The 25,228-nt window shown below is 39.9% G+C and overlaps 1 protein-coding gene and 1 long non-coding RNA gene across 3 annotated transcripts in view; one reads left to right on the top strand and one right to left on the bottom strand.

Annotated features, from left to right (window-relative positions):
* The window catches only part of LOC136359053 (uncharacterized), a 945,479-nt gene that overhangs the window by 288,990 nt on the left and 631,261 nt on the right, over window positions 1-25,228 (bottom strand). The gene's annotated exons all lie outside the window — the stretch shown is intronic.
* The window catches only part of ROS1 (ROS proto-oncogene 1, receptor tyrosine kinase), a 70,263-nt gene continuing 58,969 nt past the window's right edge, over window positions 13,935-25,228 (top strand). The window contains exons 1-9 of the mRNA XM_066315290.1: window positions 13,935-14,057; window positions 15,751-15,804; window positions 17,652-17,711; window positions 18,376-18,402; window positions 21,194-21,254; window positions 21,860-22,008; window positions 23,205-23,343; window positions 23,823-24,024; window positions 24,695-24,771. Coding sequence (XP_066171387.1) covers window positions 13,935-14,057; window positions 15,751-15,804; window positions 17,652-17,711; window positions 18,376-18,402; window positions 21,194-21,254; window positions 21,860-22,008; window positions 23,205-23,343; window positions 23,823-24,024; window positions 24,695-24,771 — 892 coding nt within the window. The remainder of the gene's footprint in view (window positions 14,058-15,750; window positions 15,805-17,651; window positions 17,712-18,375; window positions 18,403-21,193; window positions 21,255-21,859; window positions 22,009-23,204; window positions 23,344-23,822; window positions 24,025-24,694; window positions 24,772-25,228) is intronic.

The following is a 25,228-nucleotide window of genomic DNA, read 5'->3' as shown; positions in this document are numbered from 1 at the left end:
ATACCTGAATTATTCTGTGTATATAGAGTATTTTATGGACAATGTTCTATGCTTTGTTTTTATCATTGGAATCTAAGGCTTTGCCCATGTGGCAGCACGGACATTTCAGCCTGTAAAACAGCACCCTAAGGTCTGCATACCAGTATGCAGACATACTAGATGTGCTGACCTCCAGGACTCCTCTGGATATTCACCTAACCACTGTTGCAAAAAAAAAAAAAAAAAAAAAAAAAAAACCAACAACAAAAAAAAACAAAACTGCAAAAAAATTTGCAGTTTACCTATGAATTAGAAAAAAATCTACCCATTTATAGTAGACCGTGGGACTGTGCCCTCCTTCTCAGAGCCAGCCTGGGTTCTGGTGAATTTCATGTTAGCAGCTTCCCTCCTTGCTTAATGTAAGCATCCCTCTCCAGGTGTGAAAATGTCCAGGATGGAAGGAGTCAGTAAAATAACGTTTCCACTTTTCAAGTAGTTCTGAGCAAGTAGCTGAGAGGATATCATGACCGAATGCTTCCTTAATACTTTAAGGCAAACATGAGGCAAGAATCAGGCAGAAAAAGAATTCTGATAGAAGAAACAGTTTAACTTGCACTAGCACAGGTCACTGCCTGCACCCATACGGATGAGTTGGAACCATATAGTGTCATTATGTAATTATGCTGGTAGCAAAAATCCCCAGGGGAGGGAGACCATAAATATTCTTAGACCTTAAGAACATGGAAAAAGAAATTACAGGCAATAAATTCCAGGAGAGAAAGCTAAACTGCAGCAAGCTTCAGGACTTTTGTCTTTTCAGCAGCCAAGAACTATGGGTCTTGTCTGGATGGGGGTGATAGCAGGGCCCTTCCCAGCACTGGTAGGGAATGTCTATGGGATAATTGGATGCTAAGAGGCAGCCTCATTCACTGCAACAGCAGCAGTTGGGTGTAACTCTAATGAGAGTCATATAGGGGATGAATGTGCACTTTTCATCACTTTAATTGCTGTAACCTATCCAATCATGTCACCTATTATGATGTAATTATGAGATCAAGTTGAAGACTAATCATTTGTCCCACTGCCACATATTTTGCAGTTTCTCACAGCTGCTTAGTAGTCTTAGGTCATAATTTTTCATACTTTCAAGGAAAAAGAAATAAAGTGGCTAATCATCTGGCTTTTGAAGACAATCAACCAAACATGCTATTCTGCTGCCAAGAAATATGGGGCAGAATGTTCCTTTTCATTTAAACATATTGTTTTATGGTTGCCTTGAAAATATGATGATCTAGAGATTCATGATACTCTGTCAAAACAGAGCCCACTATTTTGTAACTTACTATTTGGCAACATCCTTGGTCATTGTCAGTGACAAAGCTCTGATTGTTTTTTACAGGTGTTTTAAAGAGTTTTTGTGTTTCTGCAAGGTATTAGTCCTCATACTTCCAAAAAATGTAAAATTTTGCCCATTAATACATAGGTAGTGTGTGATTTTTAACAGTAGCATGTTTGGGATTTTCAAGAGGGAGTTCACAGCTGAATTTGCACAATCTGCATTTTTTTAATGGGAAACAAGTAATCTTAATAATTTACTCATGTTTATGAGGTTGCATACAAGTAGGAGTAAAGAAATCACTTGTGCAAAATATGAAACAATCCAGTGGTGACTTCCAGGAATAACCAATTATGTTTGAATCATCACATGTCTTTTAAATAAAGTTAGCAATTGATCTAGTTATAATCTTTCACAAAAGGTGTGGAGTAATGGGAGATGAACGTAAGTAAGCAGGGCTTGCTAATTTCTCATATAGAGAGTGTGCTACTTATGTACACTGGAGAGGGCAGTTTATATGCTGGTTTATGGATCATGATATTCTTGGCTGTTTGACTAAGAGAGCTGAAAACAAATATAAATATGAGCTGAGTGACTCCTTGATTTAAAAGAAGTCATCCAGCTTGCTCCAGATCTAGCTCGTCTTCCTGATTTCAAGTGTTCATGCCGTGTTGCAGTTTTCTTGCGGGGTATGATATGAACTCAGGCTGAAAGTCACAGGAGCTGAAAAGTAAGACCTTCTTTATCTTCAGTTCATTTGTTTCAAGAGAGAGAGAGATGGGAATCATGCTTATTAATTTAGCAATTATGATGTGTGGGACTGTGGTCCCTGCCCCCTCCCTGTGCTCTGTACAAGCCCTGTGGAAGTCTGCACAGAAGTAAGCCAGTTATACATAGAGGAAGCATAGCTCATAAATCTCCAATAATCATTTTGTATGGAGAAAAAGCTTCTTGTGCAACATTTCTGCATAGCATTGGGCCACTACGCCAATGAATCAAAAGGTCAAATTCTTGTAATTCATACAGTCACAGCTGTGGATCACAACTGTATGTGTAGTTTAAGGATTCACTGTGAATTCCTTTTTAAGCCAGACTATTTGTTAAATGTAAAAGCCTGATCAAATTTAATCTGTCTCTGTAAAAAACTTTTTTGCCTTTTTGCAAATAATTAGAAAAATGTGAGTTTAAATATTTTCTCATCTTTTAGTTACTTTAATTACATTAATTTTAATGTACTATTGTGCCTGTTTATGAAATACAAAAAATTAGAGCCTGCTTTAAGTTCCTCATCAAAGATAACTGCACAGCAGAAAGGAAATATAGCATGTTGGTGAACACTCCAATCAGTTTTGAACATTCCTTCTTCAAAAGATAATAAAAGATCAATAATTGAAATTTGTTGCTGCCTAAAGTCAGGTTTGTGTGGACAGTATAATTTCTCAGATATTCCTTCCCAATGCGAGAACTTTTAACTTTCTTCTCTCTTCTTCTTTTCATTAAAGATACTATATTCTTAGTTATGTCTGACATGCTGGTGGTTGTTCTTGGCCCCTGGGTTCATAAATGGTCCTAAAGGCCTTTCTCCAAATGTCATATAGGTACCTGAGCTCGAGTTAGGTCCGCCTCCAAGACTCAAATTCAGCTCGTATTTTAATTTTTTGCTCTACATCCAGTGTGGCATTTGTCCACCAAAATCAGTTGTTCTTACCCTCCTTCCCTTGAGCATGATGAAGGTTTTGGAGCAGGGTGGTGGGGTTGGGCCCACTGTCCCTATGGATTCAGCGCAGGCATTCACCTCCTGTGAGCTGCTTGCCTGCCCAAGTGACAGAAGTCAGAGCCAGGGCCAGGCATTCAACATGTGAGCAACTCTGGTCCTAACCTTAGTTTCTAGCTTCTGCTGCATGGGGATGTTGATTTCCCACACTAAGGATTATCAATTCCATGCACATTTGTTCTCAATAGCTTAAAAAGTTTGACAGAACCCTACATGGCTTCATTCTCCAGTGAATGAACAGCACTGAGCATCTGGGAACAAGAAAACCTTCATCTGGCATGACCAGCTGTGGCAGAGAACAGCTGTTTGTGGCCAAAGTCCCTGTAACAACTCCTACCATCCAGCCACAGCTCCTCACAAGTCCAGAGAATCAGGTAGCTTCACAGAGGAGATGCCATGGGACAGCTGGGATTAGTCTGGCACAAAAGGATGCAGGATGCACACTCAGAATGCCAAATGGTGAGCACGGTGTTGGTGCAGTCAGCCACAGCTAAGACTGTTATCAACTGCTCCAACCAGGCCAAAACTAACCCTGGTAATAACTACCTACTCAGGTTCCACAGTTATCTCTCTCAAGAAGACCTGCAGTTCTGCCTTTCCCATCCAGCACCCTGCTCGTGAGGGATTTACAAGGACTCAGCACCTTTTCAGGAGTTACCATAAACTTTTAGGCTCGGACTTCTGCTATCTACATTTGAATACTGTACCCTCTAGGCATTTATAGGTATTTGACTTACTGTTTCAATAAAGATGAGCATGGTATATTAATCAATCATTGGGATTCATGTTAGTATGTGGAACTGTTTTCTAGCTGACTTTGTGGCTTATACTTGGAAAAGACAGTGATCAAATGGATTTTGATTCATTCTCATGACATTATCTGATTCCTCTCCCACACTCCCACCAATATGTTTCTATTACTAGGGATCTAAAGAGGCAAATCCTATCCTCTCAGTAAGCAGGAGCAGGAAGCCTGGCTGCTCTTCAGCCTCTTCTCAGTTACAAACCACTCTGGAGCACAATTTCACGTTGGCTTCTGCTGGTTGCAGCCTGGATTTAGTGGACCATGAACCTTGACTTACTTCTTTGAATCTTATGCCCAGGATTTTTTCTAGATGTTCCTTGTTCTATGTTAATGTCCCAGGAATTTTGTTGTTGTTACTTTGATCTGTAGAATTACATTAATGCAGTAAAATAGCAATCCCTGAAGCAAGGGAAGCAAAACCAGCATGACAGAGATCCCATAGTCAGAAAATAATAACATTTGCAGACAGCCATTCTACCAAGTGAAGGCTAACTTATTGCTACATAAAGGAAATATTTATAGCTGTTTTGTTTTACTAGTCTTATAAAGACACGCCTATTTCTAATGTGTATTATATGTATCTGAAAAAACTTGTGTGAAAATGCAGTAGACTATTTTTACTTGCATAGAGACATTGAAGTACATGTACTTGGGCATTCTGTGCACCTGGAATCTCTACTAAACGAAACATTACTGCTTAATAATCCTGTTTGGGAAGAGTTTCTTTCTTCAGATTAGTTCTTGGGCCTAATCTAAAGTACCTTGATATTACTGGGGGACCCTCTGCTGACGGCAGTGCCAAGTGCTCCTTTGGGTCCATTCTAGATTCTTCCTAGAATTTGATGCTTTCTGGGCTCTGATTCTGTGGTATTCCAAGATGCTGCTGTATCCATAACTCTTCACTTTGCTCAACTTCTGCAGCTTGCAGAGCAATGGAAGACAGCATGTGTCTGCACCTCATTTAAATTGCTGTTAGGATGGGTATCCTGACGCCAGTACACTGGACTGAGAACACAAGTGCCCAGGGAGGTTAAAGGATATGGTCTTGACCTAATCTGTGGATTACTGCAAAAGGGCACATTAACCTTTTTTCAGAGAATGGTCTTTCTCTGGTTTGTAATTTAGCAGAAATCCAAAGCGTGGCTGGAAAATAAATTAAAAAAACACACAAACAGACAAAAAAGTCTCCAACCAAGCCAGAAGAAACTTCTCAGAAATAATATTTTAGTTATTGTTTTAAAATAATTCATTCTCTTATATTCATTTTGGTATAGAGATTTCCTCTTTTTAGTGCACCCCTTTCTTCTTTGAGCTCCACTTAGTCCTTTCAGCCTTAGAAAAGGCTTATCATTGAGTTTCTGCATGTAAATAATACTGGAAAAATTTATGTATTTTTCATAAACCAATTTATATTTTAATCTTGGGAGCATAAACATATGAACCTGTGTGACATCCCTTGTTTAATGTTTCTCCTGTCTTAGCCTGCTTTACACCGAGGTAGTGTTTGTCATTACAGCTTAAGCATGTCATTGTTCTGCAAATCTTTTAGGAGTCCAGATGCAGCTCACAATTAAAGGCCACCTCTTACTATTTGTGTTATCATAATGCAGAGAGAGGTCACTGCTCTGTTGTGCAAGATCACATTCAAACATGTCATGAGCAGCAGACCCTGCTCCCCAGGCTTCCCTCTATCAAGGGACAATGATGCATCAGACCTAAATTTAGTTAACAATAGCAGCTGTTAGAATGAAGGCTCAGACCAGCTGGGTCAAAGGGTTCCTTTCTTTGCCTTACTTCCCCTCTTCCTGGAGCTCACCTGATGTTGGGTTGAGCTAATTCAATTTGCTGAGGTAGCAGAATATTTTCTTGACAACAAGGCGAACGGCTTTCCGCTGTGCTGGGGACCTGAATGAGCTCAGTGGAGTATCAAAACAGCACCAGAGCTGGTGTAGGGCAGGAAAACAGGTCTGGGACCATGACAAGGAATGCCAGGGCTGATGTCCTTCACGGGTGATAAATCCTCTCGGCATCGGGGTGCAGCCTCCCTGGCAGTGTGCGGATGTAGCTCTGTGTGCCTGTCCCCTCCTTGCTCTGGCATCTGCCTGACTGCTCAGTAAAGGAAATTTCCTGAGGAAGGAAACTTCCCTCAGCTGGAAGGAAATTTCCTCAGCAAAAGATAATAAAAAAGCTGGTTTAACACCCAAACCACCATCTTGCAGTGATTCTGACAGCATGTCTGTGTCAGCTCAAGGGTCAGCACATATGGCTGTGGGCAGATAATACTTAGGCTGTTTAAAAGCATTGCAATTAATTTAAAATCAATACGTCTAAATTCAAGTGACTGCTGCTGCTGCAGTCGGCAGACTCAGTTCAGTGGCCTTTTGAGATTCTTGGATGATCCCTCTGGCTCTCAGCTACTGGTCTAGAAGGGCAAGGGTTCCCTTGCTCTGGGGTGACACCTGGCAGCCAGGCCCTGAGTGTTAAAAATGGGCCAGGAGACCTGCTCCTTTGAAAGGCCTTTATTAGTCAGCTCTCTCAAGGGGGAACTCGAGGGGTCGCCGGTCCTGTCGCCGTTCTCGTTCGGGCGGCCGCTGAGAATGAGGTGTCAGAGGAATCTGCTGTTCTCGCCGCAGCAGAGTCGGGAGTTCCGGCCTCGTGGGAATCCTCAGGAACTCAACTGGCCTCGTGTAATCTAGGGGTGTCACTGTTTCCCAGTCTTGTGGTCATGGCGAGGCGGCAGAAGCAGAATTCAGTCCTTAGGTAGCTGAGGGTCTTCTCAGTGTTGTAGTGTCTCCCTTTTATCTGGATTTTGTGCTGGGTCCCGGCTTTTGGGTCCGTTTGCCGGCAACTGCACTTTGGTTTGGAGCGATGCACCATGGAAGTCCTTGGATTTTCCTATTAGGCGGGGCCGGCAGTTCGAGGAGCCGGCGGGGAATGGGGACAGCCTAGCCCGACGGAAGGGGAAGGGAACCCGGGGTTTTAGAGGGGGTATACAACTTGGAATAAGGTTTTGAGGGTACAAATTTTGGTACAAACAGCATAACTTTCTTAACAGACAGGGTACAACTGGCATAACATTTTAAAGAGGATAACCTTCCTAACAAATGACAGACTGTGTCAAAAATGGGAGTTTCTTACATTTTATTCATTTCATTGAGGGCACACCTGGGATGGGCTGGCTCTGTCCGGCTGCACTGGGCTCCCCCATCAACCCGGACACCAGACCCCCATGCCAGCCCCTGAAGCCATCAGCCCCTGCCCCAGTGGTGCAACATCAGGGTCACTCTCCAGCCCTGGGCCCACATCCCAGCCTTGGCTCCTCTGTGCCCGGAAAGGTGTCTGATGCTGGCCCTGGCTGCCCTGCTCTTGGCTAGGGATGGGATAGGTGCTGCTCTGGGAACCCCCTGCCATGGTTGTTAGTCCTAGTGAACATCTAGAGCTCCCTGCAACAGGGGGACCATGCCCCATCTTCCCCATAACAGGGGAGTGGGGGCACAGTTGAGGAGCTCAGCAAGGGCTGGCCCTTGTCATTCAGGTTGGTCGGAATTTGGGAGCTGTGGAGCTGTGCTCAGGCCTTCCAATGCACCCAGAAGGACAAGGAGAAGACTTGTCTTAAGTCATGACAGCTTTTGGTGTTCCAGAGGGGTTTGAAACCCTTGGAGGGTAAAGCCTGAAGTTGGCTGGGCTGCTTGTGGTGTTGGTGCATGTTAGTGAGTCAAGATGAAGTGTTGTCTTGCCCACAGTATTTACCTTTTTTTAGCTGTTACTGCAGGTGGAAAGGATGTGCTGCATTACCATCACCAGGATTTCTCCTGATGGTAGATCCCAGCTAATTATGGTCTTCCCGGGGAATGTTTTCCTCTCCCACAGAAAAGAAAGGGTCAGATCCATCTCCAACTCTTTGCAACTCTTCATATTGTTTCCTCCTACTGTGAGGAGATTTGCTCTTGCTTGTGTGGAGAAAGGGATCTGCTTGTTCCTGTAGAAAAGTGTCAGTGCCTGTACCCAAAGGTACTGCTCAGTGAAGGAGAGGAGGATGGGAGTTTATGGGGGGAGAAGATACCTACTGGGATTTATTGGGACTCTAGACACCTACCAAAAGGTCAGTGAGCAGTACATCCTTAACAACAGTCCAGCAACATACTTTCTAGGGCTGGTGATTGAAATGGTCAAATCCAGTCCCAGTTAATTCCTGTCTCCATAGTGGGCACTGTTGCTTCTCAATCTTTAAGGAACTCAAGGCAGATGTGCTGTCTCCTGGATTACTGGATAAGCAATTTCTTTTTATGGAACTGCTGGGAGATGAAATGCTCAGGTATTTGGGAATGCCATGGAAACCAGGAGGTGTTAGAGGAAGAGATTTTTGTGGGAGATGTTTATGCAAACTGAACATCTCACCGTTCTGAAGATCTTTATGAAGACTCTGTAATCTGTAAGACTGCTTCTGCACCTTTTGTCTTTTTCTGTTAATCTTGATTTTATATCTTCTTACATACTGATCTACATGCTCAGAGTGGTATGTCACTCCCTCTGTGGTATGCAATCTTCTTTCCTTCTGTTTCTCTCTAAAACCCTTTGCACATTTTTTCATGCAATCCTCTTCTGACATTCTGCATCAGGCCATTTTACACTTACACTGGTAAGTGTAAATGCACTGCCTGCTACTTGTGTATGTTGAAATTTAGTTTACTTCATATTTCAGACTGCACATTTGATTAGTAATAATCAGGAGATATCTCATAGATAACACAGTTGAACGAATCACTAAATAGCTTTGCAAATACCTTGCCAACTCATCCTCTTTAAAACAATACAAAAAGAAGTGCAAGCTTTACCTACTTAACAGCAAGGTTTTTATTGTCACTTTGTGCTCACTGTCTCTCCTGATGTTGTGTATGATCACAAAAACACAGTTTAATAAGCCCCAATATATTATTTTCTTTTTGAATTTGAAAATTTTAGCAATGTATTTATAGATCCATGTTACCCTTTTAGTATTCCTTATATTTTCTATCCTGGCCTAGCTTTTACATCCCTTTCTGTTAATCTCCACAGCTCAAATTTGCCTAGTCTGAAATCCATCATTGTGCATCGTTTAATGAGACATTTCTCCAGTCATCATTACTGCAGATCAATAGAAGCAAATCCCTGTCTCCTGACTGGTTTAGCTAAGGATCTCATGCATGACTGTCTTTTCAATTTGATCCAGTTTAACAGTCTGTTTCTCCCCCCCTCCCCAACCCCACTGCTCTAATCTGCAGAGATAGATATAAATCTTGAGCCAGACTCCAGGGGGTTTCTCTTGTATGGCCTTCCCTCTGTTTGTGCACAGCACTCCCTGACCGACTGGCTGCTATTGCCAGACAAACAGCTGTCTTAGCTGTTGCACTAACAAATAAAAGGGGAAGGAGGGAGGCTAAGGCAGTGGAGGGAAGCTTTTTGCCCTAGGGGTCCTTGTTCACTTACTTTACTAAGAAATTCAAAATCTGATGGAGACCCATTGCTGGAGGGAAAATGAGAATAATCTATGACCTTTGGAAAAGAGTGAAAATCCATCATCACTTAGTGAGTCCTTCACATCAGCATATCTTTTCAACATGACCTCCCCAAGACAAAGAAAGTAGAAAATGATAAGTAAAAGCTGAGATTTTCCTTTTCATTGCTCTGCCCTGTAGGCTGGTCGAGGGGTTGACAGTCTCTCCTTTCTCACCTCTCCCAACTTTCCTTCCTATCAAGACATGAACAGTAGTCTATCTTCAAGGAATTTTTAGTGCTGTATGACTGGACACAAACAGCCCAGATTAGACACAAACATCTGTGGGCTTTGGGTGCCCCCCTGCCTGCCTCCTCAGCCGTCCCGTGTTCAGTTTTTGTTGTCCTGCTGTGTGCTGCCGTTTTGTGAGACTGCACAGATTGTTTAAGTGGCAGCACATGGACAATTGTTTCATTTGATGAGATTTTAGGTGCCTGACTTGAATGTGAGAGGAGATTAAAATTAGATTGGTGGAGACGGTATTGCGTTAAGTTGTTTGGCGTACCTTTGTAATGGAGGTTGCTGTCACACGGACAGGAATGATGGCACAGCTCCAGGTCTGGATCAGCTGGGAGCTGACCATTTGAGAACTTTTGTCGTGTACTATTAAAATAAGCTGAAGTTGCCATCAGTTTATGTTAGTTTGTGGGTTGTAACCTTTTGGCAACCCAGAAGGTGTTTCCCAGCTGGTCTTTCTGGCTACACATCCAACAGCCTGTGACTGTGCAGTCGGGTGAATGGTACAGGGGGCTGCCAACCCACCTTGAGCAAATAATTTTAATCTTCTGCTGTAAGTGCAGCAAAGCACTAAAGCTCTGTGTCTTCGATCCTTAGTCTGCTTCTATTAAACCAATCATGTATACATACGCACAGTTGTGTGCATATTCATGTACAGAAAAAGTTTGTCTTTAGGATGATGAGAATTTCAGGTGTAAAGAAGCTGCTAGTTACCTGCTTTACTGGCAGTAATAAGGTGCATGGTTCTTCTCAAGGTACAACAGCCGTTATTCATTGCTATCAGGGCTGACCATTTGTCTGTACATAGTTCTATTTCTCTTAAAAGAGACTCAAAAGAACTTGAAAGATGAATCCATAGTTTGTAAAGAGCTCTGATATGTACTTCTGTCCAGGTAGGGAATTGTGATCAAGTTTCCTTTTCTCTATTTTTCTCTTCATTCTCAGCCTTCTCCCTTGCAGATGTGTTGGTCTGCAAGCACATTTTCCTTTTGCTGATCTTTGGGATAAAGGAAATGATATTCTGTAAGGAGATCTAAAATATAAAGGACAAGGTTTATTAATGATATATCACAAAATCCGGATCCCTGGTTCCATGTCAGGGTATGTTGTTATGGAAGGGATGTACTTAGAAATGGCACTTAATGCTTTGTCATTTACAGATATTGCAAACACTCCTTTTAAAGTTCGGCTTCTAAAGCCGATAAGTACTCTCTTCTTGTAGAATTCCTGAAATTCAGGTTAAAAATCCAAAGGCTCAAATGACTGTTACGATTTGTTTTCCCAATATGTTCAAAAGGAGCTAAACAGGAAAGGAGATACTCGGTGCTTTTTTTACTTTGAAAGTCGTGGTTTATGGGATGTTAGAGTGACACCTGGTGGAAAACGGTGTTGGAAGTTTAGGAAAAATGTCTGCACCGTTTGAGTAGTTTGTTTGAATAGTATCTTTAATATTACTATTTTTATTAACTATTTTTATTACCTAACTGTAATGGCCCGTTTCTGTGAGACATGTATGCACTATCCCTATGTGAGTGTACAAAGGCTCACTGACAAGAATTATCCCCATTGCTAATAGCCAAGCTTTTTAATTATCCCCATTGCTAATAGCCACTTACGAAGGGTTTGTTATGTGTATTTGATAATAACAAAATTTCCTTGTCCGAAAAGCCAATTACTGCTTTGTTATTGTTATGGTGCTGTGGACTTTTTCTTCAGACTTTAAGATGCACCTTGATTACACTCCTCACCAGGTTCTTAACCTGATGGAATCACTGTCCCTGGAAGCATTCAAGAAAACCCTGGACATGGCATTTAGTGCTGTGGTTTAGTTGGCATGGTGGTGTGCAGTCAAAAGTTGGACTCAGTGATCTTGGAAGTCTTTTCCAACTATAATGATTCTATGATTCTGTGTTTCTCATCTCCCAGTGCTTTCCCCTATACACACTGAAAAAACGCCCTAGATATCCTAACAACCAAGCCGCAAAACAAATTTTAAAAATATGTCGACTATATAAATGCCATCGAAAGTTGGTTTTTTTTTTTTAAACCCTTTGAACTTGGGCTTTTTTTTCTTTTTTTTTTTTTTTTTTTTTTTTTTTTTTTTTTTTACCAGTGCTATATCTAAGTTAGTAATTTAAATCCATGCCAGCCAGCATTCTTAATCCTGAGTGACGATATAGATCAATTGTTGAATTCTGTCTGATTTTGATCCACATCAGCATTAGCCCAAGTAATATCCAGGAACAGTTTGTGATGTAGTAAATCTAAGAGCCATTGCCCATAGTATTTCAGCTGTGCCTATCCTCTTTTGGATTATGAGAGAGTTTTAAACTGTGGATGTGGGTTATCCCATGCCACTTGTTAGGTATTGATGTGGGTACATTGAATGTACTAGTATAGACCTAAAAGTCCTAGAGACCAAATCCTGAAGGTCATAAATGTCCTAACTATCCAAGGCCAAAGTTCTTTGCCTCAGGGAAAAATTGCAGCCTACATCCACTGGGCTGTCACCACCTTCTCTTCAGTGCTGTTGGTCATGTGAGCTCTGATGAAACTTCCTCAGCCAAGATGAGCTGGATTAGCAGAGACCTACTATTTAAGCAGTCAGACTAAACTGGATTATTTTGGCTGGATCTAAGGAGCTCCTTCTTGAGCAGCTTTGCTCATGGGCTGGAGTGGGGGCAGCATCCTTCTGGAGTGGAGAAGTGACAGGCAAATTGGGCAGTAATTCCCCCACACCTGAAAGCTGAAAGCCCTGACCTGAAAGCAAATCTCACCCTAGATGAACCTTACTCTCATCTGGAATTTCCTTTGAGTAGTGGAGAGGAGACAGAGATAATGTACAAGGAAACCCCCAAATGCTTCCAGGGCAACTGGAAGAAAGGGCAGGAACATGGTCCTAAAAGCCTTGCCTTCTTTGGGCAACGTTGAGCCACATGCTTCCTGATATTCATTGTCTCCAGCCTGGCTTTCCCTTTCCTCCTGCCTTAGTGCATTTACTTCTTTTGCTGCATGGACAGAATAAAATAGGGGGTTGTACTAGAGCCTGAGCCAGAAAAAAACAGCATCAGGTTAATGCCAACCAATTCACCTCTGCTGTTGTTGGGTTAGTGTTAACCTGGTTCTCAGCCTGTCCTATTATATGACTGTAGAAATGTTTCATTGGTAAGTGAATGGGGCTTGGAAAGGTAGAGTGGAAAAGCAGGTACCCTCTCTAAGCAGCTGTAACAGGACGTGCCAGCTTCAATTGATCATCAAAATGCAATATTGTTTATAAAATAGCACATTTGATTTATAATGAGTAATGCACATGCACAAAATGACATAGGATTTGTATACACATACACATACACATACACATATACATATACGTACACATGTGTGTGTGTGTGTGTAAACTGGATTGATTTTCTACTGCAGAATTACTCTGTGGATATCTCTGCTGGTACAGCTCAGATGTGCCACAGACCAGCATCTGGATGTGTCTTAAGCTTGACTTTCCACGGACCACTTTAAATTGTGTATTCAACTTTATGTAAGACTCTTCATCTTTCTTTAAATCAGACACACAATTTATCTATCTGCTTCATTTTTCTTCCATGACATGAATGCAAACTTAATTTGTGCTTCCTCATCTGGAGAACCCCTAGCAAATTGTCTCTGGTTAGTTTGTGTCTAGATTGCATCTTAGGACAGACACAGGTCTGTTCTGTGTGGTGTTTTGGTGTGGAAATGGAACATCTGTCAACAGTCATTCAAAAAAAGATTAATTAAATTTTTGCCATGTCTGATATGACCAATGGTGTTCTAACAAAGTTGTTCATCATCACCGAGAAATTTTCTTAGTTGCATCCATGTACAAATATTTAGAATTAGCTTAATCTGGTCAAAAGCAACTTTAGGCCAACTTTTTCCCATTGTTTCCTTGTTTCTGTGTGGCTTGGAGCACCTGATTAAAAGCGTTGCACTTAGTTTCCCTTTTACGTTAATGATATTTGTGTAAGTAGATACACTGACTTTCATTGGTCAACTCTTTTGTTTCAGCGGCTTAATAAGAAACTATGAAATAGAGGTTGCGTAAGTTTGAGACAAGTACTCCAGGAAGCTGAGAAGTTGTTGAAGGAGTGGAGTGTAAACAAGGATTCAAAAAATATTTTAATGACCTGACATGCAGAAATGTCACAATTGCATCTCTGTCACCTAGACTAAAACGAGTTTGTATGGCCAAGTCAAGGGAAGCGTCAGATTGACAGATGAAATTGTTTAAGTTATGAAGAACACTTGCCTGTGGGATTTTCTGCTCAGAGGACCTGTTGCTTTTTACTGTCTATGGATTTCTGGAGTGTACTGCGCTTTCTCAAGGAATTGTCAAAACTTATGTACAAGTAACCTGGTAAGTTTTCAAAAGCTGTACCTAATCTTTTGAAATACAGACTGCTGTTAGCACTGTAAGAATTTCATATTGCATATCAGTGTTTTCAAAATTACTCTAAAGAATGTGTTTCACTGAGAGCAGGGTTTGACAATTAATGTTTAACATTAGAATTTGTAGAATTTGCTGAGGAACAAATCCCACTACTCTGACTGCATGCAATTACTATAAATGCTAAAGACCCTGGAGGATGGGAAAGATAAACTTTTATTCTTTCAGTTATTCACTTTACTTATTCATTTCAGTCTAGTCCAGGACTTTTGTTATATAATCGAGGAAAACTGTAGAGTCATGAGAAATTTTCTTTCTGTGGCACACACAGCTATCCTGAACATAGTTGCAGATTAATTTTTAAGTTAGCTGGTTCAAATTGTGGGTAATCCTGTAAGTATTAAAATTAGTGATCAGATCCTTAGTTTTGTACTTTCCTAATATTCCTTGGAATTGTGTGCAAGACATTCTAAGAATGCAATACAAGCAAAAACCCTGAAATCTTAACAATTATTCTGCCTTCAGGAATTGCCTCCTTGCTTCTATTTGCCAGAAATGTTGATGTGTTTTAAAGCACTGTGTATCTTTGCTTTGCAAAGGGGACATTTTGTGCCTTGGTGCTAATTGTGGAAACCTGCTGCAGAGAAGTATCACCTGCTCTATTTTATTTCATACACTTGCCTGAGAGTTCCTTTAAAACTATTTGGAGCTCTTGCACCAGTGAAAGAGTTAATTGCCTTCTCTGGTGGAAGCCTATCATGCAATGATAACTTTAATGGTGATCCTTTGATTTGAGTTTAAATTAATTCAGAATAAGAAATAAGTTACTCTTCCTTTCAACTTTGAAAGACAGGAAAATCACAAATATGTTCAGTGAATGTATTGATTCAGGTGTGAAAAAGGTAATCTTCGAATCTGAGAGCTGTAAACCTTATTTTTCTCCTCTGGTCTACTTGTCGTGTTTGATTATTTTTTGTGACAGCTTTGATCCTCACAATTGTCACGGCATACCCAGTGTGCTGAAAATTTCTTCCTGAGAATTGTTCTATTAAGGCTACTCTTACCTGGTTTCAGATCAAAAATTTAAGAGCTGCTATTCAGCTTCTCTAAGGTTGTTGCATACATCCTCAAATCATTTGCACGTCAGTGGCAGAGCTAGGTTTTGCACACTTTGAATGATGTGAAAAAACAGGCACGGTTGGCTGGAGAGCACTTTTGGCAGGAGAGGAAGGGTGGTGGCGATCACCATATGGCTGTGTGAAACTCCTTCAAAGGGTGGCCAGACAAAAGGCATTTAGCTTAAAGGAAGGTCTCTCTGGTCCCAAGAGGGCAAAGCCACTTGGCTTTGTCATTTAAGCCCAGCATATTTGTGAAGCATTTGTTATTGACTCAGTGAACCAGAATGGGGAGGTAAGAGCAAATTCTTACCTCAGATAATTCGATAACCACCAACTGATTTTGCCAATGTCTTTGTTTGATGGTATCTCTGAAATGAGTCTCATGTGAGAAGCTACTGCTGAGTCAACAATAAGTTTCCCCAGATGAGGAAACATCAGCCAAAGAAAATTTGTTTTACAAGAAGCCCATGATTTAATGTGCTTTAATTAAAGAATTTTGGGGAAATATTTTGATTATTTTAAAAAAATTATATATTTTCCTATAGGAAGGAGAACTTGGAATTACTAACCTTTGCAACGTTAGTGACATCACTGGAGCGGTGAGTAATGGTTTACTTTGTTAACTGCCGACATTTTATGTTCCTGCTATTTGCATACAGTCGGTACAATGATCATATTTTCAAAGACTTCATGAAAATGTGCACAGCTACCTGTCTAGCATAAGTCACTAAGTTCAGTGGGTAGGTTTGGTACAAATTATTAGAGACATTACTATATTTTTTATTTAAAGAAAATGTGTAAAGGGTGATGGTCTGCTGTGACTTATGTTCACACTTGTGATCTAGAAAGTTCATAACCTCTCATTTTTGAGACAATGAGTCAAAACTACTGTTGCCCCCAACATGTAAATCATTAAGACTGTCTTATTCAGTTACCTCTGTACAGTTGAGTAGCTTATTTCATTTTCTCAGTGATTCAGCATAAGAACATGTATAATTGTTGAACATTTAGAGTTCTCTAGAACTTCAAATGGTTGTGTCTGTCATGGAGACTTAATGTGAGCTGTCCAGAGGTGCATTCTTGGAGGACTTCAGCTGATTTCTTAGTTGAGATTGCAGGTGCAATTCAAGCTGGTGGTGATAAATAGCAATAAGAATAAAAATTTTCAGCTCCCCTGAAGCTGCTGAATAGAGCTTAAAGGCTAAGTGGCCAGAAAAAGATAAAAAGATATAAAGGTGTGCATGCAGGATGATAAGCATGGCTGGAACCAGTGAAGAAATAGATAAAGAGGACAACAGTGGGGTATTTGCAAGTTATGTAACAAGAAGCAACAGTGCATGCCCAAAGAAAAAGTTGAAGGCAAGGTCACCTTTAATATTGAAGCATTCAGTGAATATGGGCATCAAAGACTCCTCTTGATAAACCTTCAGGACCATAGCAGGACTTCCTTAGGAGGCAGATACATGGAAATTAGTTCTAGGAAAGTGATGTTTATGTATTAGATAAGAAACACATTTTAATGAATATGTATGATTACAGTGGATACTTTGTTGTAAAGTCTCACAATACACACAGAAATAAGGAGATGTCCTTCTGTGTGTCCCACACAGATAAAGAATGCCTGCTTTCTAATGGTTCAGAGTGTGTTAGAAAGTTTCTTCCTGCCAATTTCAGTATCAGTGATTATGCATATTCTTTGAAGAGTGGTGGGGAATTCAGTCTTCAGTATTTAACACAGAGACTAATGGAAAGTACCCCTCAGCACCTGGTATCTAGTGAGGCTGGGCCATTTATGATGCTGAGACCATAAAAGTCTGTGTTGTCATGACAATACATAGTAAGGCTGACTCACCTGTTGAAGTTACCGAGTATCTTTGCTCAGTGTTATCAAGTCTTCACCATATTTCTCATGAGGCTTTGTAGCCGTCAGTATTGGTCTTCAGCTTCTAGAGTTGTTCCGGCTTTCCTTAAAAAAGAAAAACCTTCACAGCCATTAAGAAGTAGGTGGGACAGCATAAACAAGAAAGGTCCAACATCAAAACTCAACAATATATCTATTACTTCTCTGAAAACTCATGGTTTTAAAGCCAATGCCTATTGGCAAGTGCATGTGGGAGGGCTTGTGCTGAACAGCTTTACTCTGCGCTTTGCTCTCATGCACACTGCATATCTGCTGCTTCTGCACAGAGAACAAGTGGTAAAATAAAGCTGGGAGGGTAGGAGTGCTGGCCACATCATACCCGGCTGAGTAAACTCATTCCCAGAACAAGACTGAATTTATTTTTCTTTGTATTTGGTTTTGAGGAGGGGACTATACAATATAACTCTCTTACTGTAGGGTCTGTGTACTTATAATACCCATATGTACCTTTAATATATTGCTAATCCTTTGCCTTTAGAACTCTGTTTTCAAAGTAATTTTTAAAGCCACCCTCTGTCATTGCAGTGTACACAGGGATGTCAGTTTTGGAATGCAACTGTGCAAACTGACTGTCCACTGAAATGTGTGAGTATTACCTGAGCTTTGGCTCTATAGCCCTTGTTGCCAGCCTGTCAATTATCCAATGGCAGACGTTCAAAATCCAATCAGAGCAGTGTTTCCATGAAAAGATGTAATGTCTACATTTTTTCTTAGTTCCTTATAAATTCTGTTTTGGAAAATTAATAATTCTTGTTAGCAGGTTGCCTCTAATATCAAAAGTTTTCACTGAGTTTGCCTGAATAAATGTATTTTGCAGTTCATTTAAGCTCAACACAGATTTTTAGACAATGAGAATACACTAGTGTTTGTCAGGATTTTACTCTACTGGGCCTGTTTCAGAGTTGCATGCAGATATAAATAAAGCACATGGCTGTCAATAGATTGATTTTTTGTTCTACTAAACCAGGTAGATGAGAACTAGCACTGGTCTGGGACAACTGCCATGACAGCATTTAAACTTCTCATTTTTCTGCATCTCTTGAACACCTGAATCTCATTCAACCTTAGCATCACTCTAATGTTGACTTTGTTTTTCCAAGCGTTTTCCTTCTTTCATTATTTGCCAGCAATAAGATTTTGAAATGTACTTTCACTGCAAGAAATTCTAATTAAATGGTTTTATCTGTTTGAAACATTCTGTGATTATATTTATGCTAACCCCACATTTTATTAATTTGTTTCTTGGCAGAACGAGACATACACTAGAGTGTGTGAGGTAAGTTAAATTCCATCAGAGCAATACAAAAAAATCACTATTTCAGTAATTGCTATATCCACACAGTGCTAAGAAATACAATGTAGATACACAAACTTTTCAATTCAGGTCTAATTGCTTTGTATTCCCTAAAGCTGAAGAATGAGTTATGTACCTTTTCAGCATGGTGACCAAGGACAGGTATGCATTAAAAACTGCTGTGTGACAAAGAACATTGCTGTAAAGAAAGCAGACTAATCTCAGTATTATGAAACAGGACAGACAAATGTAAAACATGTCCTATGCTCTCACAAGAGTGTTATTCATCTAGTTTTTCATTAATTCCATCAAAAACTATCCAGAGAGAATGCTTATTAAGGCTGGTTAGATACCAGCTTGGGGAGAAGTGGAAACAAAGAGTGGGAGCTAGAAGACAAAACTCTTGACTGGATAGAGAGTCTAAATGAAATAAAAAGCAATTCAGTAAGGGGCACCCTGTGGTCCTTTAGAAAGAGATCTCAGGTGGGGAGTGCTGTGGGTAGACTGGTGTTCACGGTGATGAGTATGGGTCAACAAAGTGCTGGTAAAGAGATGGGCCCTTTCAGCATGAACATAGAATACAGGGTAGGATAGGATGGGGATGAGATGGTTGAAAGATTGTGTTTGGCACTGCTGAGACTTCAGGATGAAGGTTCTTCCCAGATAGAAGCAACCCATTTGAAGGAGGTGCTGAAGGAGTTGAAGAGAGTCATGAGTAGAATACAAACCCATTGGCAATTTGATTGAAAGGATTTTGTTTTTTTTTAATGCTTTGTAGTCTATCAAATTGTGATGATGACAAAGGTTTATTAATACACTAAATGGCAGTTTTGGAGTGTAGGAAGAGTCCAAGAGGTAACCAAATTACTTTTGTAGAGACGTAAAATGAGTGTGGGGGTTTTGTTGCTTTTGTGTTGGGGTTTTATTTTTGATTGTCTGGTCACACAATACGCCACTTAAATATGCTGACTCTGCAAGGGCTTTTTTGGGAATATCTTTCCACTGGATCAGCTGACTGATTTGACTACTCACATGTCAGGCACACACTGTGTCACTGCATCCAGAGGATCAGGTCACCGCAGCCTGCAGAGCAAAGGAGTGGGAATGAGAGTGGGATTTTTTCTTTGGCATTAGCTCAGGTCTGTTGTCTGAATATACCTTTGGACTGAAATCTGGTAGTATTTCTCTTTCCACCTAGGAACAGGGATGGCCACTGCATTTCATGCAAATAGTAACAAGAAAACACATCAGACTGTGGCTTATATAAGAATGTTGCTGACAGATGAAGAAAATATGAAGGTTTATTGTTTTCAAGTAGAGTATCTGACAAATTTCCCTCAAAATTTAGGATTAGGAGCTTTAGCAATCCTCTTACCTCAATGAAAAATTGGATTTATGGTTCAGGTTCAGACAAAAATCAGAAGAAAGAATAACACAACAAAAACAAAATGTTCAGAAATACCTGTGTTAAATGAGGCAGAAGGCACTATGAATCAGCATGTAATTTGGGGACACTACCCCTTAAAATAAATAAATGTGAATAATAAATTAAACCTCCAGTGTACAAGAGATAACTTGTATCTGCTAATACTAATACCTAAATTTTCACCTGCTAACAGTGGTGATAATTTACCTGGAAGTATTTTATTTCTCTGAAAATGAAAATATTGGAAAAAATTTGTAAGTGCTTGCACTTGGCACTGAATGTCTAGATGTCATAATGCATATAGGAATATACAGCTAAGAAAGTTTTCATATCTGTCTTGGTTGCAACTGTGTTGTCTGAAGTAACATGTCTTATCCATTTCCATAGGGTGCCAGAAGTGTGTTTCCTCAAATCATAGGGAGAGCAATTAAAAAACTTTCCTCACTTGCCATAATGATTGCTTCTGAATGATCTAAAGGTTGATTATCACTTAAAAGGAGCTGTATGGAGCAAACATCAAGATTTCAAAGGTTGACTGAACTTGCAGAATAAAATGAGCCCAAATAAACCTCCTGCCTAGAAAAGCTCAAATCACCACTCCTCAAAAGTTTCGGATTTCCAGGAGACTCAGTCTTGCATGTAATTTTAAAGCTACTGAGACCTACCTAGAATATGTTTCTACTTCTTCTTAAGTTCTCTACATAAAAAGCAGGATGACATTATTTTTATCTTCCCTACCTGAGCTGAAAACTCATTTTCTGTTCTAAGCACAACAATGCGGAGCTCACTGCCCTGGGGTATTTGTTATGTTTGCAGCTTGTAGACACAACTGTTACAGAAGGAGTAGCTCCTGAAAAGGAAGTGTGAATTAGGCATGGCTGCTCTTAAAAATTGCCAATTCCAGGTATTTTGAAAATTCACTGGAAATACATTAGAAGAATGTTTCTCATTCATAGGGAATACATGAAGCATAAAAGGGTGAAATGCAACATGTGGAATATATTACTAACTAGTCAAAAACCGTGTCTTCCTAACTCCATGGTCGTCACTGCAGTCTATTTCCAGCTCTAAAGTAGCCTCATGTTCATGCTTTCTACAAAGGGACAGTGTGTAAGGAGGAAACCTTTAATTCAGGGCCCAGTGAATTGATGAACAGGCTCACAAGAAAATCTTTGGAGTGAGTTCATGGTAGTGCTACTTTTCATATTTAATATCATTATTTCCACAGGGTTTGGGCACATGCAAAATGTCCACAGAATTTGTATGTATTTAAAATGTGTCTGCATGATTCTGGAAGGAAGTTTGCCTTTACACAAAGCTAACCAGTGAGTTCTGTCCCCTACACAGACAGTTTCCTGTAAGTTTGGCTGTAGCTGTGCAGAGGATGCATATGGAGCTGAAGCACTAAGTAAGTCTGAATAGAGTCCTGTCTCCAACTGACACTGTGATAAATTCATAGTCTTGTTCTATGATCTGGATTTATTTAAAAAATAGGAATACCTTGAGTATTTTCATTAATCAGAAAGTTCCCACTCCTCTTTTTCCTTTTAACAAATACACTGAAGTTTATCTTGGAGTAAAACATTTTTCCTTCCCTTTCATGGATATGAGACTTTTTGAATCCAGTCTCAACTGTTTAAGATGGTACCTTGGGCCAATACAGTGCTATTGAAATAGTTCCCTTGAAAATCTTTTCAAAAGTCTCTCATGCCTTCTCTATGTTTCTAATCAGAAAATTTTTACTAAGTAGCTGTAACTAAAAATGCACTTACACAAGTATGGGGTTGTAGTCACAACTGCTCACAGTGAGCCTGGTCCGTATCTGTCTGATTTATCAAACTGTCTTTAAAATGCCATGTGAGTTACTCAGCAACATTTTCAATATATTCTTTTGTGTGTTTTTATGGGCCTCGTGCCTTTCAGGTGTGTGGGGTAAAAGGTTTTTACCTTTGAGATGCAGGGATTGCCGTGAAAGATTTTTTTTCTTACTGTTATATTGTATTTTCCCCTCAGACTACTTGAACAAACCTAGTGCACCGTTTGCATCTGTCATTGGAAACCACAGTGTCACATTAGGGTGGAAGGCAGCTAACATCTCTGGGGTGAAATACATTATCCAGTGGAAGTTCAACAAGCTCCCTGGTGACTGGAGGTACACAGAGGTAAGGGATGACACATCCTTTTACATTGCAAGGAAATTGGCTCTTCCCTGCTCTTAGGGTTTTTTTTTTGTTGTTTTAAAAAAAATATTAGATAATATGTTAGGTACATGAAAGAGACTTTCAAAATCATGAGTGGCAAGGGAAAGCTGAGAACCAGTGGATTATTGCCCATTTCCTCCAACATAGGAACTAGGGATCTTGATGGAAACTATCAGGTCACAGGCTCAAAACTTGCAAAATGTATTTTCTCACACAATAGGTAGTTGAAATGTTCAGCTGCTTCCTGGCATGTGTGGATGTTAAATTGCTAAATTTAAACTCTTGAATATTAAAATTGCTAAAATTACTAAATTGAGTTTGAAAAGTGACTGGAAAATTAGCAGAAGAAAAAAATCAAGTTCTACTAAATGCAAATATTCCTCTTGAGCCATGCTTGTGAAATACCAATGAGAATATTCAGGAGAAGTATGGCTGTAGGCTTTCTTACCCCCGCCCCTCCCCCCCCCCCCCCCTTTTTTTTTTTAATACCATTCCCTAGGGAAATTTTTTTGGTTCTTGTCAAAGCACAATACTTGGCTAGAAAGACCTTTGTTCTGACTCAGTAGAGTTATTCTCATAATTTATTCTTTTGCGTCAACTGTACACTTGTTATCTTGCCATCATCTCTATTGGATCAATTTACAGGGCATGACAAGTTGGTGCCACAAATCAAAGGTAAAGGTAATTTGCTAAGCAGGAAGTTATTCTGAATGAATCATTGATGAAATAATAGGGAGCAATTACTTCAGACAATAAATATTTCAGTGTAAGTAGGATCCTTTGTATCCAAAACCTGTGGTATATATTTAAAATACATTGCTTGTAATATGCTACTATTTTAGCTTTTTTTTAACTTGATTTTTAAAATTTACTATTATATTGCATCAGTCCTTTGATCCACCTGCTTATTGTTGAGATTTGGTACCATGTTCTGAGAAAAGAGAGGAGAAGAGAAAGTGTTCTGATGAGATGGAAAATCAAAGTCTATGCTGAAAATAACTTTCAGAATTTCCTCTTAACTAAACTTAGTATGCTGCCCGTTTTTATCCTGAAATATGTATGTCATTGTATGAGACCTCTTTTGCCCTCCTAACATCCTACATAGTAGCTGCAGCTGGAGGAAGGAAAAGCCCAATTGTGTTTGTGCATTAATCTAGGTAGTATCTGAATCTTCATATACCGTCAAAGATCTTCAGGCCTTCACAGAATATGTGTTTCAAGTAGTTTGGATCATTACATCTCAGCTGCAGCTCCATTCTCCACCTAGTCCCAGCTACCGGACGCATCCTTTTGGAGGTAATGAAATTCACTATTAATTCCATCTTTCAGGACCCTAACAGAAACATTTGAGTTTCATTGTTTTTTTTTGGCAGAGAACATTGGTGCCTAATGTTCAGAACCACATGTATGCTGTCTTTTGGGTAGCTGCAGAAGAGCAAACTAAAAAACTATAGGTTCTTTTTGTTAGATCAAGAAGATTTAGGGCTTCTCCCTGCTTTTGGTTTTAAAAGCAAGCACAAAAAAGTACATGGTCAAAAATGTGAGGGTACATGGGGTACTTTTGAACATAATTATGTGTGTATTTGATTGAAACACAGTCCTGTTTTCCTGAACATTAAAAAATCCCTGAAATGTTGCTGAAATGTTAACTGTCCTGAATAATATTTATTGGTGTATAAATGAATTAAAAGGTGTGAAACCTAAAAATGTATTTAAAAATGAAAAACATTTAATGTCTTAATCAAATACTGGAGTCAGATATTTCTGTCTTGCAGTTCCTGCAACAGCTCCTGTCATTAAAGACATTCAGAGTTCAAGTCCAAACACTGTTGAAGTTAGTTGGTCTCCACCACTTTTTCCGAATGGATTGATTGTTGGATACAACTTGCTCCTGACCAGTGAGAATCATGAATTGTTGAGAGCCTCAGGAGGGCACAGCTTTCAGTTCTACTCCACCTTCCCAAACACCACTTACAGGTACAAAAAGAAAAGATAGCTAACGTGGCCAGATATCAGGTCACACTTCTTGCCCAGACAGCATCGAGTATGCCTTAATACCACTTCTGCACAATTAAGATATTTACCTACATTCTTGCCAAAAGCAAGGGCACCTTCCTTGAGGAATCAGTTATCCCAGGTAACTTGGCTGCTTTTGCAGTAGTCAGATGGTGAGGAAGGAAAACCAAATTGATCTAGGGCTGAGAGGCTGCATTTTCTTAGCTCTTGTTTTGAATTTTTTTAGGCTTTTGTGGCATGTTGTCAGTCCAGCAGGAGGAAGATAGAGGGATCTTATCTAGTCCTTTAAGCATCTGGAAAAAGTCCTTAATTTTTATTGAATGCAAAGGCCTGCATTCTGCTTACACTGATGAATACAGATCTTCCTTTGAAATGAAGTTGAGTTGTTCTTCTGAGTCTGAAAACTTATTTTGAATTGCAATTTAGAAGATTCTGTTGTTCTGCCTTTGGGCAATTTGGACCCTGGTTGGTTTTGTATGTATTCTAAATTTTCCCAGAGCATTATATTTAAATGGATATTTTCTGAATGTCAATCACTTCCGTAGCAGCTTCCCTACTTGACAAAATTTTTCTCAGGCAATCTTTCGAAAGAAACCTGACAACCAAAACCTGTCTGTTTGGTGTGCCATAGGTTCAGTATTGTGGCAGTTAATGAGGTTGGTGCTGGACCCCCTGCCGAAGCCAACATCACAACCCCGGCATCCAAAGGTACAAGACTAGCAGAGTCCTTGTCACTGCCTGTTCCTGGGGACAAGCTCATGTTCCTTGGCCTGCCACATGCCTGGCAGAGGATACAAATATTTAGACTGTGAACATGTCAAGGAGTTGTACACTGAGGAGTCAATAGCACATCAGAGAGGGTCCTGTCCTTCAGCTGTGGGCATGATTAGGCAGCACAGCATGGGAATGGCCTGTCAATCTGGTAGGACTAAGCAGGTTTGAGTTGTATTACAAATGAAAAACACCTCAGTGGTCTGAGGTGGTGACTGAAAAAAATATGATTCCATTTTCTAAATGAGATTTTAACAGCCATCAAACAAATATATCTCTTCTAATATGAAATATTTAACATGAAACTCTTTGGTCAAAAATTCTCAATTATCTCAAACATGTGAAATTATAGCAATTTAGTTTTGCTCATTTATGTAGGTATTTATTTTATTAT

This window comes from Sylvia atricapilla, chromosome 3 (assembly GCF_009819655.1).
Source record: "Sylvia atricapilla isolate bSylAtr1 chromosome 3, bSylAtr1.pri, whole genome shotgun sequence".
Taxonomy (NCBI): Eukaryota; Metazoa; Chordata; class Aves; order Passeriformes; family Sylviidae; genus Sylvia; species Sylvia atricapilla.
This window is presented reverse-complemented; position numbering and strand designations above follow the sequence as displayed.